General features: G+C 44.6%; 1 protein-coding gene across 6 annotated transcripts in view; it reads left to right on the forward strand.

The window, feature by feature from the left end:
- DNMT1 (DNA methyltransferase 1) overlaps window positions 1–19,738 on the forward strand; it is a 59,572-nt gene that overhangs the window by 17,645 nt on the left and 22,189 nt on the right. For 3 of the 6 annotated variants that reach the window (XM_072787342.1, XM_072787343.1, XM_072787340.1), the window contains exons 4-20: window positions 139–358; window positions 980–1,058; window positions 2,409–2,484; window positions 5,500–5,534; window positions 6,103–6,208; window positions 8,026–8,060; window positions 9,061–9,142; window positions 11,254–11,288; window positions 11,788–11,869; window positions 13,633–13,667; window positions 13,993–14,038; window positions 14,132–14,212; window positions 14,285–14,394; window positions 17,832–17,950; window positions 18,231–18,323; window positions 19,139–19,290; window positions 19,450–19,637. In XM_072787342.1, coding sequence (XP_072643443.1) covers window positions 139–358; window positions 980–1,058; window positions 2,409–2,484; window positions 5,500–5,534; window positions 6,103–6,208; window positions 8,026–8,060; window positions 9,061–9,142; window positions 11,254–11,288; window positions 11,788–11,869; window positions 13,633–13,667; window positions 13,993–14,038; window positions 14,132–14,212; window positions 14,285–14,394; window positions 17,832–17,950; window positions 18,231–18,323; window positions 19,139–19,290; window positions 19,450–19,637 — 1,574 coding nt within the window. Of the gene's footprint in view, window positions 1–138; window positions 359–979; window positions 1,059–2,408; window positions 2,485–5,499; window positions 5,535–5,734; window positions 5,754–6,102; window positions 6,209–8,025; window positions 8,061–9,060; window positions 9,143–11,253; window positions 11,289–11,787; window positions 11,870–13,632; window positions 13,668–13,992; window positions 14,039–14,131; window positions 14,213–14,284; window positions 14,395–17,831; window positions 17,951–18,230; window positions 18,324–19,138; window positions 19,291–19,449; window positions 19,638–19,738 lie in introns of those variants that run through there. The other 3 variants (XM_072787339.1, XM_072787341.1, XM_072787344.1) reach the window with 2 other exon arrangements.

The following is a 19,738-nucleotide window of genomic DNA, read 5'->3' on the forward strand; positions in this document are numbered from 1 at the left end:
CTTGGGTGACCAGGGAGGCAGAATAATCCCCGGCTCTCCTTGTTCCCCAATAGTTATAAAGGAAATGTGTGTTTCCTTATTCTCTTATTGCCACTTGTTTACATTCACTGCTACTTAAATTATCCTTTCCTGCTATAGGAGGGCTACCTGGCTAAAGTCAAATCCCTTTTAAATAAAGATTTATCCTTGGAGAATGGAGCTCATGCTTTCAGTCGGGAAATGAATGGATGTCTAGAAAACGGGAGCCAGACAAGTGGTGAGGACCGCAGAGTGGGAATGGCAGAGGAAAACAAATCCCCTAAACCCGTTTCCAAACTTTGCACGCCCAGAAGAAGCAAGTCTGATGGAGAGACAAAGTGTAAGACCACTTGACTCATTTATTAATCTTGGTGGAGACTAGACGTCCCCTTACGTGGTACCATACTTGGAGCCATAGGTCCCCTGAGGCAGAACCCCCTGGTTTGTTCCTTGTGTATATTTCATAACCAGTGTAGATGTATAGACTTCTTCAGATTCGTTCTTTGACTAAGTATAGAGCATTAGATCCCAAAACATAATTTAAATTGATGATATATAAGGTAACAGGTATTAATACTATTTCTAGGTTATATGCCTACTTGAGCTAAATGTGTAGACTTTTGTAGTCAAAGTAATTCTTGGGAAACTTTGAAAAACCCTTAAGAGCGTGGGACTTGAGGGCAAGTCAGGTTCTTGGCCACTTTATCTTTTGACAATACAAGAGCAGGTTGTTTCCTTCTCTGATTCAGGGTTTGGCCCCTCAAATAAGAGCTCCAATAGCATGGTTCAGCAAACTGGCAGGTGCTAATTGCTACGTTTATCACTACTGTTGTTGGGTAGAACAAGAGGAGGGTACTTCATCTTCAGAACCTGATTCTCTGCACTAGCTTGGTAATGCTAAAGAATTGCACTTTGTGAACTTTTTTATTCATAGTGGCTTTTTTTCCCCCCCTCTAAACAGCTGAAGCTTCTTCATCTAGCCCCAGGATTACAAGGCAAACTACCAGGCAGACCACCATCCTATCTCATTTCGCAAGGGGGTCAGTATATAATGAATTGACAGCCATCTTTTCTTGGGGCAAACTGTTTTTGGTAAACAGGAATGGAATTAATAGGGTATAATTTAGCAAATCTGACTTCCACATTGCATAGGTTTTCATCTTTTTTTTTTTTTTTTTTTTTAAGATTTTATTTATTTATTCATGAGAGACAGAGAGAGACAGAGAAAAAGGCCAGAGACACAGGCAGAGGGAGAGGCAGGCTCCATGCAGGGAACCTGACATGGGACTCAATCCTGGGTCTCTAGGATCACACCCTGGGCTGAAGGCAGCACTAAACCGCTGAGCCACCCAAGCTGCCGTAGGTTTTCATCCTGTGGTTTTCTTCATTAAACACTCATGAAGAGCATTTTTCAACACATATTCTTACTCTTCTGGGAATGTTCAAACATATATTGAACTAGCGATGATAGTAAAAGGAACCTCATCCCCACACAAGTACTTGTCACCCAGTTTCAATAGTTATCAGCTAGCCATCTTTTCATCTATACCCCCATACCCCCATAAACTCTTTCCAACTAGATTACTTTGAAGCCTTTCCCAGACATGTCATTTCAGTATATTTCTAGATGATAAAATCTGTGGTGGTGGTGGCTTTTTTGTTGTTGTTGTGGTTTGTTTTTTGTTTTGTTTTGTTTTGTTTAGCAATTTTGGCAAAATATGAATAAAATTTATCAGTCTCTTTAAAAAAAAACATAACTCTAATATTTTTGTACTTTATAAAGCATAATAATTCCTTACTATGAAATCTATAGCCAGTGTTTGTGTTTCCTCATATTTTGGCAGATTGTGTTTACTTGATTTGTTTTCACCCTTTCAAATTATAGATTCCTTTTCTCTTTTCTTGCCATTTATTTGAAGAAATTAGTTCAGTTCTCCAATAGTTTTTCTAGGTCTAGCTGACTGCACCCTTGTGGTGGTTAATTTCTTCCTTGTCTTATGTTTCTTGTAAACTGGTAGTTAGGTCTAGAAGCTTGCTGAGATTCCAGCTTTATTATTTTATGAAATTTTTTTCATAGATGGTGCCATGTCTTTCCATCAGAGGCATATGATATCTCTTCTGTGATGCCAGCAGCTGTTGATTACCATCTAGGTCCATAATTTCTTGGGTTTGCAAAATGGTGATATTTTAACTTGTCACTCAAACATTAAGCTTGAAGCCTTGTTCAGTATCCTGGCAGTGAAGGCATTTCCTTGGAAGGAAGAAGGCATCCATGACCCAAATCTGTCCTAAACAGGCTGCCTTTGGTAGGGAGGAATACAAGTCCTCTCGTGCCTGTTGGAGGTCTAGCGTCTGGCTGAGCTAACGGTTGGCTTTCCTGTTTCTGATAGCCCTGCCAAACGGAAGCCTGAGGAAGAGCCTGACAAAGCAAAATCGGATGACTCTCTTGAAGAAGAAAATGACCAGGTAAGGCTGGCCTTTTTTTTTTTTTTTTTTTTTAAGATTTTATTTATTCATGAGAGAGACAGAGAGGCAGAGACACAGGCAGAGGGAGAAGCAGGCAGAGACACAGGCAGAGGGAGAAGCAGGCTCCATGCAGGGAGCCCGACGTGGGACTCGATCCCAGGTCTCCAGGATCACATCCTGGGCTGAAGGTGGTGCTAAACCGCTGAACCACCAGGGCTGCCCAAGGCTGGCCTTTTTAAGTCCTTCACTCTGCTGCCTTCTGGTATGTTTGCTGATAGGCCAATTGGAAAGTTGGGACTATCTATAAATGGACTTGAAGTGACCTGAGGAGGTGTTAGGACCTGTCCCAGGCAGTATGAAGTATATCACTGTTAGACCTGAGGGCTCCACAGGCCCCTGCTACTCATGAGGCAGCTCCGTAACTTCAGAGTGTTACCTTCTCTCTCTACCTTCCTACTTCTCTAGCTGACAAGATTGGCAATCAAATGGACATGTTTAAAGCATTTGCTTCTGTTATCCTAAGCTCCTCTTCCACATTTAACTTGTCTAACAGCAGAGCATTAGGCAGTTGCTATATGTAGTATAATATGCTGCTTAGATCTCTTAGGTTAGAAAAATCAGTGGCTTACTGAGGGTCTTTAATACAGAAAATGTTAATCTCTGGTACTTTCCCTTGTGACTTGAGGGCTAAACCTAGATAATACCAGATGGTTACACATTAATCCCACAGCGGAATCAAAATGAAAATTAGCTATGTAGGTAAGTTGAGGGGAAGTCTCTAGGTTTATGTGTAGGTAGTAAATACCTTAATGCTACTGACAGAGCAAACTACAGATCTTCCTCTTTATGACTGGGTTTCTCAACCATGTGGTTATTGCCTTTTGGGGCCAGATAATCCTTTGCTTGGGGGGAGGTATATCCCTATGTAGAACATACTGACCTCTACGTACTAGATGCCAGTTGTAATCCCTCTCCCCTCTCAACTTGTGACCACCAAAATCATCATCAGATACTGCCAGATTGGGGTGAGGGGTAAAATTGCTCTGGGTAAGAAGCACCGGATTGAGGGCGCAATCAGGTGTCACTGGGCTACCCTTATTGTTGAGGTAGGCTTGCCATCCTGTTGTAAGGCACTGATTCTATTTTTAGAAACTTGATGTTACTCTTTATAACCTTTATTCAGATATTTGTAGTTTAGTTGGGTTACCTACTCTCAAGTGGGGAAACGGAGGCACAGAGGGAACCACTTGTTCAGATCAGTGGCCAAGTCTCTTGTCTCCTAGGAAAAAGCATTATAGGCAGAAGCAGGCTGGCTCTTGTAATATCATAGCTCCTGCCCACATGCACCTGTTTTAAGGGTGGTTTCTTGCACCCTAACCTTTTGGAAGGCTTACATAGCCTTTTTACCTGACTCCTCAAACATACCATTTCACTGGCAGTGTGTACAAGGCCTGGGGGCTTTGTGGATGAAGACTTGTAAAAACACTGTCTGTTCTAATATGCTAGAGTAAGACTTAGTGTACCAAACCAATGGTATCAGATGGTATTGGTCACATAAGTCACCATTCAGAAATAATCTTTCTTTAGTCCGTTTAAAGCTTTGAAAAGGGGCACCTGGGTGGCTGAGTGGTTGAGCATCTGCCTTTGGCTCAGGTCCTGATCCTGGGGTCCTAGGATCAAGTCCACATCAGCAGAGAAGCCTGCTTCTCCCTCTGCCTGTGTCTCTGCCTCTCTCTCTCTGTCTCATAGGAACAAATAAATAAATAAAATCTTAAAAAAAAAAAAATCTTTGAAAATTTACTGTTTTAAAAATGGGTATTCTATGCATTTAGTAAAATTTCTTAGTACAAAAGAATGTTTAGTGCATAGCTCTCCCTTCTCCCTGAACTTCCAAAGAGGAGAAAGGATTTATCAGTTTCTTCTATATTGTTTGAGAGAGAGAATATATTAGTATACTAGTTAGTATAAAGCTATATTAGGGGGCAGCCCCGGTGGCTCAGTGGTTTAGCGCCACCTTCAGCCCAGGGTGTGATCCTGGAGACCCGGGATTGAGTCCCATGTCGGGCTCCCTGCATGGAACCTGCTTCTCCCTCTGCCTGTGTCTCTGTGCCTCTCTCTCTCTGAATAAATAAAATCTTAAAAAAAAAAAAAAAAAAAAAAAACTATACTAGGGTTCTCTAAAGAAACAACCAATAGACTATAAGATTAATTTTAAGTAATTGGCTCATGCATTTAAGGCTGGCAAGCGTAAAACATGCAGACCGCCCAACAAGCTGAAGACTCCGGGAAGAGCTGATATAGCTCAGGTCTGAAGGCAGAATTTTCGGTATATACATAGACAGATTTTTTTCATGTGTTTCAAATAATAGAATACAATGAGGTTCTGTGTGGCTTACCCAAGTTTCTCCAATGATTAACCTCTCCTATAACTGTAATACAGTAGCAAAACCAGGAACTGCCATTGGTACAATCTAGACTTTACTGGTTTTCACACGTATGTTCTCACATGTATGGATTATTGTAACCTCCACCTCAAACAAGGTACAGATCTATTTCATCATCCAAATATTTTTATCCCTTTTTAACATACCTAGATATCCTGGAGATGGCAAATAGTGTGAATTTAGAGAAATGGTACACTAGAGTACTCATCTGAAAGGAGCTGATGTCCAGTTGAGGTTGTTACTCTTCCTTGCTAATGTGAATCTCAAATTACTTTTTTTTTCTTCCTAATGCTAAAGAATTACTGATGGAAGGTGAAGGATCTTTGGATTCTTTTACATAGCCTCACTAGACAAGCTCTGGCACACGGATGTGTACGGGGCCAACTTCTGGGCCTCCCCTTTATTTTGAGGGAGATGGGACATCACTACCAGACTGGTGGCTTCCCAGATCTTTTTCCCCAAAGCCAGACCCTCTGCCATGTTCAACTGTACCAAATGTAGTGAATACTTTCTCATTCATGCTTTTCATTTTGATCTTCTTTGATTCTTGTCTTCCCTTCTCTCCACACAGGAGGAAAAGAGACGGAGAGTTACATCCAGAGAACAGTAAGAATAATTAATATATCTTTTCTGTACAATATGCAATCTTCATTACTGGAATGACTTTTCTGAAGAGTTTTAAAGAGCTTTCTTGTGAGTTACCATGGTGACCATAGATGGCTTAAGAATGCTGAATTTGAGGTCAGACTACTAACCTTCAATTCATGTAGAATTCTTAAAGAATGAATTGAGGGCAACTGGCAGTTGTCAGAACCAGATTTAAAGGTCCTATTATTATTATTATTTTTTAAAGATTTATTTATTTATGATAGACAGAGAGAGAGGCAGAGACACAAGCAGAGGGAGAAGCAGGCTCCATGCCGGGAGCCCGATGTGGGACTCGATCCCGGGACTCCAGGATTGCGCCCCTGGCCAAAGGCAGATGCTAAACTGCTGAGCCACCCAGGGATCCCCATTTAAAGGTCCTATTAAATATTAAAGTAATATGTGCCTTTCAAGGCTTCTGAGATGAAGATTGCTTTCTTGGGTAGGAAGAGAGGACCTTATGAAAAGCGGTTGCAGGGGAGGAGTTTGGGGGAGTCACCCTTGGGCTGTGTGCTACTTTGCTTGACAGAGGTGCCAGAGCACTCCCTGCAGAAGAACCGGAGAGAGTACAACCTGGAACACACATGGATGAAGAGGAAGAAAGAGAGGAAAAAGTAAAGCCTGATCACATCCAAGTTTGTCAACTGTGCTTTTTATTTTTTTATTTTTTTTAAAGATTTTATTTATTCATTCACGAGAGACACAGAGGCTGAGACACAGGCAGAGGGAGAAGCAGGCTCCATTCAGGGAGCCCGACTTGGGACTCGATCCCGGGTCTCCAGGATCACATCCTGAGCTGAAGGCGGCACTAAACCACTGAGCCACCTGGGCTGCCCTCAACTGTGCTTTTTAATCTTTGAGTCCCCATTTGGTTTTAGGAAGAGAAGGGGGTGGTCACAGGAGTGGGGAGTGTGTAGGAACAAAATGACTTTCTCTTATCAAAATGGACTTGACCTTAGCCAAAATGCTTTTCAAACTTTCTTTGTGGTTCTCTACCTGGACGAGGGTGGGGGGTGGTTATGCAGCTGTAGCGATAAGCACACCATCATTAGGCTTAGGGTCTGCTGGACTTTGTGTTCTTCTATCAGTCACAGAACTTGGGTCCATGTCCTTGCCCATCTGCCTCCTTCCCTCACCAAGTCTTTGTGGAAATCTAATTTTCCATGTGGTGCTAAAATTCTATAGCAACAACATAGCAGATATAAAGTCTTGTTCTTTTTCTTCTTTAAGGATTTTACTTTAGAGACCATGGCAGAGGGGTGGGGGGCAGGGGGCGGGGGCAGAGAGAATCTTTCAAGCCAACTCCATGCTGAGTGTGGAGCCTGACCTGGGGCTTGATCTCACAACCGGAGATCATGACCTGAGCCAAAACTGAGATGGATGCTCAACTGACTGAGCCACCCAGGTACCCCTTTGAGTTGCATTCTTAACTAAGATCAGACCAGATCCCCCTAGGTCTTCCCCAGACCTCCAGTTTCTTTGTAAAATCAGAGTTTAAAGTTCTGTGAAATATGGATGTGCCACTTGACACCACCCCCAGGGAGGGGATCAGAGAGAGAATGGGGGTTTGATACCTGAAGCCTTACCATTAGACAGTACTGACCTGTATGACAAAGGGCTAACCTTTGGCGGGCAATATCAGGTCCTGTTTTGTGTCCTGTTAAGACATTGATTAGCAGTTTCCTACAAACTTGAATGGAGGGTTAGTGCAGTTATTGGGACTAGGGAAGTAGCTAAGATATATGATGATTTTTTTTTTTTTAAGATTTTATTTATTCATTAGAGACAGAAAGAGAGGCAGAGACACAGGCAGAGGGAGAAGCAGGCTCCATGCAGGGAGCCCGATGTGGGACTCTATCCTGGATCCTGGGACTCCAGGATCATGGGCCAAAGGCAGGCGCTAAACAGCTGAGCCACCCGGTGTCCCGATATATGATAATTTTTGAACCATTTGGTCCTTAAAGCTAGCCTTCAATTGGTCACCTTTCCTATGCTGATACTAGTTAATATTAGACAGCAATTATAGTTAGAACACTTCAAGCTCATTTGAGAACAGACAGTTCTAGTGGACTTGAAGACCAAAGGAGCTTTGCGCTAGATTGAAATTCCTTGTCTGTGGTCAGACTCCCAGTATCTCTTCTAGTAGAATGATCTGTGATGTGTTTCTTCTCTTGTCCCACAAGGGTTGGTGATGTTATCTGGGTGGCTCAGTCAATTAAGTGTCTGACTCTTGGTTTCAGGTCATGATCTCAGGGTCCTGGGATAGAGCCCCTGTGTTGAGCTCCGCACTCGGCATGGAGTCTGCTGGAGCTTATCTCCCTCTCCTTCTGTTCTCCCCTGTTTTCCTTCACATGCTCTTTCTCCCTCTCTCTCTAAAATAAATTAAAAAAAAAAAAAATCAGGGCTAAATGAAGGAAAATTAACTAGCTTTTCTTTCCCCCTCCCCCCTTAGGAAGAAAAGAGGCTCAGGAGTCAAACCAAAGAACCGTAAGTATCGTTAACATGCCTTTGTAATTCCTACTGTGAAACTTAATTGCTAAAATAAGTGTTCTGGTGAAAAAAAAAAAAATAGTGGATTTGACAGGGCATTAGGTGTGTAAGTTATACGTGTATGGGAGGTCAGACCACCACAGTGAAAGCTGAGCTCAGTTGATCTCAGCTGATCTTGATCCCAGGCCCTTCCTCAGTGGTATTCATACAGGAAGCAGTTTGTCAGGTGGCATTAAAGGGCATTGAATGAGCAGCTACATTCTTCACTCATAGCTGTGAGGACACGGTATAACAAACTGCCACTAAAGCTCAGTGGCTTAAGACAGCATTTATTTAGCTTACAAGTCTACATCTTGGTGACTGTCTGCTGATCTTGGCCAGGCTTAGTGGGGGTGATGAAGCCTGCCTGGGTGTGCTTTTGCGGCAGTGGCAAAGCATGAGGGCAGAGGTGAAAAGTACTTCAAGCTTCTGTTGACATCCAGTTGGCTAAAGTTAATGTTGAGACTAGGCCTCTGTCTTGGGTGGGCCGAACACCGAAATGGACTGGCAGGGCCGTGAAGGGGAGATACTATGTGAGGTTGGCTTTCCATGGCTGTTGATGCAGATTGCACATCAGACCAGCTTTTGTGAACCTCTGCAGGGTCCACCTCAGGGCCAGACATTTGCCTTCTTCCACTGCAATCAGAATTCCCATCAGGTTACAAGACATCAGTGGAGTGTGTGTGGTGAGGAGTTACTGGTTTTTGTTTTGTTTTAAGCTACTGGTGTGTCAGCAACATTTACATGAAATGTTGATGGCATCTCTGAACATCCTAGGTTCTGAAGTAATAAATGCCCTTCAGGTTTCCTGCAGGGAAGATTTGCCCTTCAGCTGGGAAAGGCGATCCATGTTCTAAGTCCTGGGAGGAGACTATGTATAGTCCTCACTGGGGCTGCTTGCGATGGCGTCAGGCTCCCCGAGCTGATCAGGGTGTGTGCGTTTTGTCTTGTGCGACAGAACGCCTAAACCGAAGTCTAAGGAGGAGCCAGACAGAGAAGGAAGAACTGGACTGCAGGGTGAAATGGATGGAGACGAGAAGGTAAAGACTGAATCTTGGTTTCTTAAATTTCACTTTGCTTCTGTTCCCACTTGGTTGGAACGCATGGTGTGGGGCAGGGCTCTGGGTTCAATCCTGTCCTGCCTATCCATGGGGTGACTCTAAGAAAGTTATGTGATCCCCCTCGTGGGAGTTGGTGGCTGTCTCTGCATGTCTGTTAGCGTTCAGTTGTCTATTTATCCATCCCAGTGGGTAAGGGCCTGTGTGTGTGCCTTGATAAAGGTATGTGTGCATCCAGCTTCTCCATCTCCTCCATGAGAAGGCTTGACCTGTGTCCCCTCAGCCACATCAGGCACACCTGTACTACTTTACTGGCCGCCTAAATACTGAGTCTATGTCTCCCCAGCCTCCCCATTTCAGCTAAGTGGACATATTCAAACTCAAAGACCTTATACATGGAGTAGGGCTGGGCTTTCATAAAAATACAGGGTGGCAAGGTCACCTGCAGGGCAGCCCTGCCACCTGAACTTCAGGGGAGGGGGATTCATGCATAGGGGCTACAGCACAGGAATCTCCAGCTCTTTAAGGGGGATAGTCCCTGTCTAAGAGAAGCTGAATTGGAATAATCCCAGGATTATCTCTCTGGGGTTTTTGTCTGTTGAGATCTAGACAGTAGAGATCGTGGTCACAGACTTGCTAGGTCTTGAACTTCCTTACTTCAGACCTGGTTGGCAATCAACATCCCTTCTTGTTCTGTGGCATTTGACCCATTTAGTGTTGCCTCTAAGCTTGCTCTACCATCTTGTCTCACCTTTTCTGTCCAGATACTGGTTATCTTACTGTCAGTGCTTGGCTGGAATCCCTTTCTAGGCCCGCTAAAGAGATCTTAGTGGTGGTGTCAGACCACCCTTCTCTGCAGACGGAAATGGCAGGAGCTCATGCCTCATGGTAGAAAGGAATGGAAGGATCACACATTTGACCTTCCCTAATATTGTTAGCTTCTCTTTTTTAATAACTCCACTAATAGACTTGTTATTCTATGAAAATGAGCTCAATAAATTAGAATGTAAGCTCAGAAGATGCTAGATTATCTGTGTATAACAAGGAGTTAGTGATGGTGTTGGGAATTCTTTTATTTCTTAATTTTCCATGCTAGGGATTCCTGGGTGGCTCAGTGGTTGAGCCCCTGCCTTTGGCCCAAGGCATGATCCTGGAGTCCCAGATCGAGTCCTGCATCGGGCTCCAGGCATGGAGCCTGCTTCTCCCTCCTCCTGTGTCTCTGCCTCTCTCTCTCTCTCTCTCTCTCTAGGTCTATCATGAATGAATAAATAAATAAATCTTTAAAAAGAAAAAAAATTTCCATGCTAGATGGCTAAGTTTTGTGTGTGTGTGTGTTTTGTTTTGTTTTGTTTTTTTTCCTGCTGTCTAATGCCAGTGTGACCTCTTCATTTCTGACCAGATTGATAGGTGGAATGACAGGCATTTTGGCGAACATAAGCTAAATGACTGTAATACTCCCTTTTACAATGAGCTTTCCTGGGGCTGGGTTGGCAAATGATGGCCCAAATTTGGCCCTCTGCTCATTTTTATAAATTCCGTTGGAACACTGCTGTGCTTTTTCACTTACGTATTGTCTCTGGCTGCTTTTATGCTATAATGACGGGGTTGGTACTTGCACCGTAGCATGGGGCTTACAAAATCTGAAAAGGTTTGTTTTCTGGCTCTCTATAGAAACCGTTTGCCAACTCCTAGTCAATTCTGTTTTGTAGGAGGTAGGGAATGGAGTTAAAAACTGGAAGTATCGGGCAGCCTGGGTGGCGCAGTGGTTTGGTACCGCCTTCAGCCTGGGGCGTGATCCTGGAGACCTGGGATCGAGTCCCACGTGGGGCTCCCTACGTGGAGCCTGCTTCTGTCTCTGCCTTTCTCTCTCTGTGTGTCTCATGAATAAATAAATAAAATCTTAAAAAACAAAACAAAACAAAAAAAAACTGGAAGTCTCGTCTCTACCCTGTAGACCCGCCTAGATTTTCCTGTCTTGTTTTCCAGTTCCAGAGTGCTGCAGTCATTAACAGATACTTGCAGTTTGGTCTTGTTCTTTTCTCAGAAACTAATTTCCCCCCCCCTCTCTCTCCTCCTCTGCTTTACCCTCTTAGGATGAAAAGAGACCCAGAAGTCAACCCAAAGATCTGTAAGTGGTTGAAATGCTTGTGCCTCTGTGCTGTCCTTTGAGTAATTTTCGTTATTGTTCTAGAGATCTGTGATGATGTAGAGATTTACTGGGAGATGCTGCTACTCTTGGAAGATTGGATCTGTTTGGGCAGGGTTGGATGAGAAATTAAACTGGGCTTCATCCTTACCCCTTAGCCTCTGCCACTTGGGTAGCCGTCCCATCCTGCATAGTCTCGTGTATCTCTTAGCTCCCAGCACTTCTCATTTGGCTCGTATCGGAAGGGTCATGGGGCGCTTCTGCGCAGGGCTGCCTTTTTAGGGTTACCACAACTTATCAATGTTGCTTTTAGAACTGCCATGACAAGGGACTTTCTTTATTGTATAGGAAGAATCTGTTGCCCAGGTATATCCTGAGTATTTTGCTTTTCAAAAGGGGGCAGTAATTTGTTATTTTTGACGTGAGTTGGCAATATGGTTATTCTGAGCAAATATTTGGCATGTATTGGTTAACTTAACAGAGCTGCCAAGCGGAGACCTGAAGAGAAAGAACCTGAAAGAGTAAAACCACAAGTTTCTGAGGAAAAAGATGAGGATGAAAAGGTAAGCTCTTGTTTTTTAATCCTACTGTTTTCTACATTTCAAAGTGATTTTTTTTTTTTTTTTGGAAGGTAACTTTTTATTATGGAAGCATTTTCATGCATACCCCAAAGTAGGCAGAATAAGGTAGCAACCCCTCGGATTTTCATCCACCTATAGCAGCTCTCAGCTCATGGTCCAGAGTTTGGATCAGTCCCTCCCCATTCTCCCAGCCTCGCTCACCTCTGGATGATGCTGAACAAATCCCAGGTGTATTACTGAAATCCTTATAGAAGAACTACCTGTAAGAGAAAATGACTCTTTAAATATCACAAGATCACCGTTAACACAATGCCCAGGTCTAGTCTGTTCAAATTTCCCTGCCTATGAGAAAAATAGTGGAGACTGAATCAGGATCCAAACGAGGTCTGTACAGTGAATTTGGTTGGTATTTGCCCTGTCTCATCCAGAGTTTTGCTCCCTCCTCTTCCTTGCAGTTCATAGCAGGAACTGGCTTACCTGTAGAATTTCTGGATTTTGTTTTTTTGTTGTTTGCACCCCTCTTGTGTTAAATGTCTCTCCAGCCCTATCTCCTATAGACTGATGGTTAGGTCTGGGGGCTTAACCAGAAGCAGGCCCTTTGTTTCCCAATGGACTTCTGAGGTGATGCCAGGTGCTTCCTGTTGTGTCATACCAGAAGGCACAGATATCTCTTTATGGTTTTAAGACTGATCACTGGGCCGAAGTGCTGCCGCTTGATACATCCTTTATAAAGTCCCTCTTGGCTTTTCACTTGCTGTTTCTAACAGTCATTGCCTAAATCTATGTCACTGGGAGTTGCAAAGGGGTGATAGTCCAGTTCTCTCATTCCTTCATTTACCCAAAAGAATTCTAGAAATAAGTTTCCCTTTTCTTTATGGTGGCCTGAGCAGACTAATATAATACCATAATCTGGGTGGTTTAAACGAGAGATGTGTACTTTTTTATGGTTTTAGAGATCGAAAGTTTAAAATAAAAGTGCCGGCAGGGTTAGTTTGTGATGAGGCCTTTCTTCCCCGTTGCTGACCACAACCTTCTCACCATGTCCTCACAAGCTCTTCTCTGTGTGAGTGGAGGGAGAGTTGTGAGCCTGATATCTCTCCTTAGAAGGACGCCAGTCCTATTGGACTAGGGCCTACCCTTAGGACTACCCTTACAACCTTGGTCACCTCATTAAAAGCCTCTTCTCCAAATATAGTTACATTCTGGGTTAGGGCTTCAGTGTGAAATTCAGAGGGACTGAATTCATTCCATAGCACCCTTCATCAGCTGTTGACTTGTGAGGTACTGCTTGTGCAAGAAAGCTAAACATTTACTTTTATCTTTTTCATTTAATTTTTTAAAAAGCTTTTGAGAGAGTGAGTTGCATGCACATGTGGAGAAGGGGGAGGAGCAGAGGCAGAGGGAGAAGCAGGCTCCCCGCTGAGCAGGGAGCCTGATGTAGGCCTCAATCCCAGGAGCCTGGGATCATGACCTGAGCCAAAGGCAGATGCCTAACTGACTGAGCCACCCGGGTGCCCCTAAATATCTTTTTTCAATGCTCTGTTAGGAGTCTTTTAAGGAAGGCTTTTGTTAGAAGAATTTTGAATATAAGACTTTATATACTGCAGATGGCTCAGGTCTCACTGGTCCTTTTGACTGCCTTCCTCCTTGCCTCTGACTAAGTTTTGTGATAACCATGTATATTAAATTCTGAAGCCTTATTCAGATGTAAATCACTTTCGTACCCTCTTTTGTTCTCTGTTTAGGAAGAGAAGAGGCGCAAAACTACATCCAAAGAACCGTAAGAACTTATTTTTGTCTTGGTATAAAGCAGGTCCTATTAAAATTCTGGTTCTAGAAAGAAAAGTAAAGGGGTTTTTAGTGAATTACTGGAGCAGCCTTAGCTTATCTTTGTATCTGATTGGATCTGTGAGCTCAGGACCAAAACCCTCCAATTCTATGTGAGGCAGGTCCCCTCCACGTGGTAAAGGGACACTGAGGAACCAGCTTGTTCTGGAGGCAGCAGCTGATGCTCATCTGTGTTGGTAGATTAGGTGTAGCTTTGGTAGATTCTTACACATTCTGATTGATTTAAAAACCCAAACAATCTTGTTCTTTATTCTCAGAAATGAGAAAAAAATGGCTCGAACCAAAACAGTAGTGTCCTCCAAGGTAAAGCTACAGTGGGAAGTAAAGCGGGGCTCCAGCGCTGGTGGGGTTGCCTAGAGCTGGTCCTCTGAGTACTGTCTGTGTCCATGCCCCCAGACCCATCCTCTACGGTGTGTGCAGTGTGGACAGTACCTGGATGATGCCGAACTAAAGTATGAACAGCATCCTCCTGACGCAGTAAGTCCCGACTCTACTCGCAGCCCTTTATTCCCTGCCTCTTCCTCTGCCTAATGCTCCAATGTCTCTCAGGTGGATGAGCCACAGTTGTTGACAAATGAGAAGCTCTCCATCTTCGATGCTAATGAGTCTGGCTTTGAGAGTTATGAGGCTCTTCCCCAACACAAACTGACCTGCTTCAGGTAATAGATACATTCCTGCTCTTTGTAATAGAGCACTTCCCTGACGATGCTGAAGTTCTAGTGAAGTTGTTTGTTTTCTTTTTGGTTTTTCCCCTTCCCTCTATCCTAGTGAAGTTCTAGCTCCTAACCTATAGCATTTCTTAAGTTGTTGACCCTTCATAGATAACCACAAAGATGGTAGGGAGTGTAGTATAGCTTTGCTGTGTAGTTTGTTAAAACTATACGTGTTTAATCTTCAGTCTGCATACACCCTGAGGTTTGTTCATTCAAATGAGGGCTAGCCACCTGCCAGGTGCTGATCTAGTTGTTAGAGCATTGTAGGTCCCTGCTTTCATGCAGGCAGAAACAAAGTTATGCCTGTCAGGTAGTAATAGCTACGACAGATGTGACAAGCGTGGTAGGTGAGCAGAGTGGGGGTGAGAGAAAGAATGTGTTTAGAATGGAGGGCAAGGGACTTGAGCAGAGCCCTTCCTGGCATAGAGAATAAGCCGAGGGGATAGCTGGGGAAGGAGGACTCCCCGCCCCCACCCCCACCCCCACACACACACCCGGACCCTGGAGGGGGTAGGGAATAGCAGGTATAAAGGCTCTGAGGTGGAGTGGACTCCTATTAGCATGAAAGACTCAGTGATGAGGCTGGTGTGGTTGGAGTTGATGGAGCAGGAGTTGATGGAGCCAGGGAGGGGGTTAGATCCTGCAGGGCCTTTCAGGCTGTGGTAGTGACCCCTGAGTTTTCTAGTGAAGGTCCTGGCATCTGGACTGTGCCTTTGGCAAGGCTCAAACAAGCCTCTGAGTACACAGAGTCTCCGTGTTCTTCAGCACCCTCCATTCAGCAACTTCTCACTGGGGCTGCAGTTATTCTGAGGCTTTCTTTGTGGGAAATAGCTTGACTCCAGGACTAGCCCATGGTTTCTTTTAGGCTTTGGCAGGTGCTTTACCCCTTCCTGTGGAGAATGGTGGGAGTGGAGTGCCTTTGCCATAACTATTGTGGTCCTCAGGTGGGCATCCTTTCCGTAACAGCCCTGCCTTACAGCAGGTTAGAGGTTCTCTTGCCCTCAGACAAGATCCCCAGTCCATTTCTTCTGCAGCACATTTCATGCTTTCTGTGGCTGGTGGTTGGCTGTATCTCCCTCTCTGACATGATCAGGATCCTGATCTGTATCAGGATGCTGTCCATCTGCCAGTGATCCTCAGGGCGTGGCCCAAACCTCTGCCAGGGAAATATGCTATATTGACATAGCTGATGTTCATGCCCTCATGCCTCCCTATTGAGTTTCTCAGCAGAGAGGCTTGGGAAAGGACCCAGGAGCCAGGGCTGCTGTAGTCAGGAATGTCAGAGCTTGGGATCTCTTGGCTTCCTCCTTGAGAGAGGGTCTGCTGTGGACTCCTTCCTGTAGGGTAAGGAGGTGGCACTAAAGACACCCTTTGCAGGGCTAATGTTCTTTCTCACATCAGGCCACTTGAGCCAGACTCCGAGTTATTTAGGGACTCTGCTAACCTCTGGTACTGAGGCTGAAAGTGGCAAATGGAAACAAGTCAAGAGCAGGGTCCATATGAACTAGTGTCCTGTCCCTGCCTGAGGCTTAGAATTTCTCCCTGATACCACCTCTACCAACATGGCCCATAGATACCTTATCAGGCTGGGCACTATAGCCTCCTCTTCTGTAGGTCTGCAATATCCTGTTCTCCCTTGATATATGTCCAAGTATCCCAGTGGACTTTAAGTCCAGAGCTATGACCCAAGTCTGTCTGTCATGCCTGGCACGTAGTAGGGAAATTCAACTCAAGGTATTCATGTTTGCATTTTCTTTTTTAAAGATTTTATTTATTCATGAGAGAGACGGGGCTGGGGGCAGAGACACAGGCAGAGGGAGAAGCATCGGGCTCCCTGTATGGAGCCTGCTTCTCCCTCTGCCTGTGTCTCTGCCTCTCTCTATATGTCTCTCATGAATAAATGAAGTCTTTTAAAAAGGGGAAAAAAATAAGTTGAGGATTCATGGGGATCCCTGGGTGGCTCAGCAGTTTGGCACCTGCCTTTGGCCTAGGGCAAGATCCTGGAGTCCTGGGATCGAGTCCCGCATTGGGTTCCCTGCGTGGATCCTGTTTCTCCCTCTGCCTGTCTCTGCCTCTCTCTCTCTCTCTCTCTCTCTCTCTCTCTCATGAATAAATAAAGACTTAAAAAAAAAAAAAAAATTCAGTGTGGCCTACCTGGGCCTCTGAGGGATGGGATGGTACCTCTGGTGCAGAAGGTAGTCTTTGAGGCCGGTGTGAACAGAAAGAACCCTCCCCTCCCCCTGCAGCCTGATTTCATGTTCTTAAGTTTGACATTTGGGTGGTAGGACCGCAGGTACCCTTAAACTCAAGATTTAGCCCTCCCACATGATGCAGAAGCCTGTCCTTCCCATATCTTTGTATTTCTTTCATGCTATTATGTAATACGCTCTATTGAGTTTTTTTTTTTTTTTTATTGAGGTGAAACTCTGTAATGTTAACTGTGTTTGAAATATCATGAATGGATAAATGCAGAGAAACAGAGTGGGGATTCCCAGGGGCAGGGATAGAACAGGAAGTAGTAGTCCCACATCAGGCTCCCTGCATGGAGCCTGCTTCTCCCTCTGCCTGTGTCTGTCTCTCTCATGAATAAATAAATAAAATCTTGGGCAGCTCAGGGCATGATCCTGGAGATCCGGGATCGAGTCCCATGTCAGGCTCCCTGCATGGAGCCTGCTTCTCCCTCTGCCTGCGTCTCTGCCTCTCTCTCGCTCTCTCTCTCTCTCTCTCTCTGTCTCTCGTGAAGAGAGAGAGAGAGAGCGAGAGAGAGATTGAGAGGCAGAGACGCAGGCAGAAGGAGAAGCAGGCTCCATGCAGGGAGCCCAATGCGGGACTCTATCCCGGGTGTCCAAGATCACGCCCCAGGCTGACGGCAGACGCTAAACCGCTGAGCCACCCGGGCTGCCCAAATAAATAAAATCTTAAATTTTAAAAAGGAAGTAGTATCTGTTTACTGGAGAGGTGGTTTTCTCTGGGGCAATGAAAACGTTCGGGAGCTAGATGGAGGTGATGGTTGGACAACTCTAAGTGGAATATGTCTGAGAAACCAGTGTTTCTGTTAGCAGTGTGCCGAGGGAAGATGTAGTGAGTTGTTCCCTTATGAGGTTCCGTGTCCTCTTGCTGATAAGACTTGCTGATCTCCTGGTGTCACCCTTGTAGACACCTAGGTCTGCAGACATCCAGGTCCTCTTGATGCATGGGTGGGAGAATCGGGTGGAACTCTTTGGGTGAGGACACTGCTGTTCTGGTGTTCTAGATCAGCAACTGAAAAGGTAAGTGTCTAGGACTTGCACCTGGTCCCATCTCCTTAAGTCTGAACTTAACTCTATATTTCTTCTACTTTCCTTCACTGGCTGGCTGGTAACCACTCTCTATTGCCTGCCTAGTGTGTACTGTAAGCGTGGTCACCTGTGCCCAATCGACACTGGCCTCATTGAGAAGAATGTTGAACTCTTCTTTTCCGGTTATGCAAAACCAATATATGATGATGACCCATCTCTTGAAGGTAAGTAGAACGTTCCAGGTTATGTTTGGGACAGAGATCTTAAAGCTTACCTACAAAGCAGTACCTAGCTGGAACTACTGCCTCTTAAAAGTTAGGACTTTAGACGGCTGTGGGCAGCTATTTTCATACTTTTGTTCAGGTGGCTCTGAGGAATGCCCCCTTTGGCTGACAGGAGATGTCAGCTAGGGGGCACTCAGTGACAGTGGCCCTTCTGGGGTTTGAAATGTGAGACCTAGCTCTTGTTCATGTCTTTTCAGGAAACTTTTTTTTCTTATCTTAGGTGGTGTTAATGGCAAAAATCTTGGCCCCATAAATGAATGGTGGATCACTGGCTTTGATGGAGGTGAAAAGGCGCTCATTGGCTTCAGCACTTGTAAGTATGTGGCCAGTTGTGGACTGTACTAGAATCTGAAGGGGGCCTTCATTCCTGTCTTCCATGGAGCTTGGTTGGGCTCTGGTGGGATGCCTCAGGCTCCCATGAACAGATTTGGCTAACTTGTGACTGTGTCAGGAACTATGTTATGTTCCATTAGGATGTCTTTTCTAGAGTTATAACTGGCTTTGGACCTGACTTTCCAATTAGAAGAGCAGGTCCTATTCTTATAGTTCAAACCGAGACTAAATTCCAAAAATAAAAGATGAGCCAAAATAAGATCACTTGGCCAGTGTCCTATTCTCTAGCCATCCTTTCTTTTTAAGATTTTATTTATGGGGGCCTGGGTAGCTCAGTGGTTGAGCATCTGCCTTTGGCTCAGGTCATGATCCTGGAGTCCTGGGATTGAGTCCCGTATCGGGTTCCTTGCATGGAGCCTGCTTTTCCCTCTACCTATGTCTCTGCCCCTCTCTCTAGGTGTCTCTCATGAGTAAATTACTTTAAAAAATCTCAAAGATTTTAAAAAACTTACCTCTATACCCAGCATGGGGTTTGAACTCCTAACCCTGAGATTGAGATGTATGCTCCAATGAGTGAGCCAGCCAGCACCCCTGTTGTCTTCTCTAGCTGTTTTAGGCCACTTCTGATGAGTTAACTCTGAATGTACTTTGCATTTTGTTGACTTTTGCATATGGAATGACTTAGACGGTTGTTTAGACTATTGTCTTCATAGACTCCTCCCTGCCTTTTGGCCATTCTCAGCTGCCATTGGATTCAAACCACTTATTTTATTTTGAAATATCTGTTTACTTCAGCTTTTGCCGAATACATTCTGATGGATCCCAACCCAGAGTATGCACCGCTGTTTAGTGTGATGCAGGAGAAGATCTACATAAGTAAGATTGTGGTTGAGTTCCTGCAGAGCAACCCAGACTCAACCTATGAAGACTTGATCAATAAAATTGAGGTGAGAGGTTCAGTGTCTCTGTAAACTAGCATCCATGTCTATTTAAATGCACTGTAGATATTGTTAGAAAATTCACATGTAAAATGAGAAACCATTTCTCAGTTTGATTAGAACAGTTTTACTGAAGCCTAAGAGAAACTTCTGATGTTTTTCTTAAAGACCACCGTTCCTCCTTCTGTGCTCAACCTGAATCGATTTACAGAGGATTCTCTCCTTCGACATGCCCAGTTTGTGGTAGAACAAGTAGAGAGTTATGATGAGGCTGGGGACAGTGATGAGCAGCCCATTTTTCTGACACCCTGCATGAGAGACCTGATCAAGTTGGCTGGGGTCACCCTAGGAAAAAGGTAAGGATGCAGCAGGAATAAAACTGAAGACATGAGACCAGAGAAGGTAGAGTGTCCTGGCCACTCTTTCCCAGCCTGCTAACATGATGGAAACCTCTGTC

The sequence above is a fragment of the Canis lupus genome, chromosome 19 (genome assembly GCF_048164855.1).
Source record: "Canis lupus baileyi chromosome 19, mCanLup2.hap1, whole genome shotgun sequence".
Taxonomy (NCBI): Eukaryota; Metazoa; Chordata; class Mammalia; order Carnivora; family Canidae; genus Canis; species Canis lupus.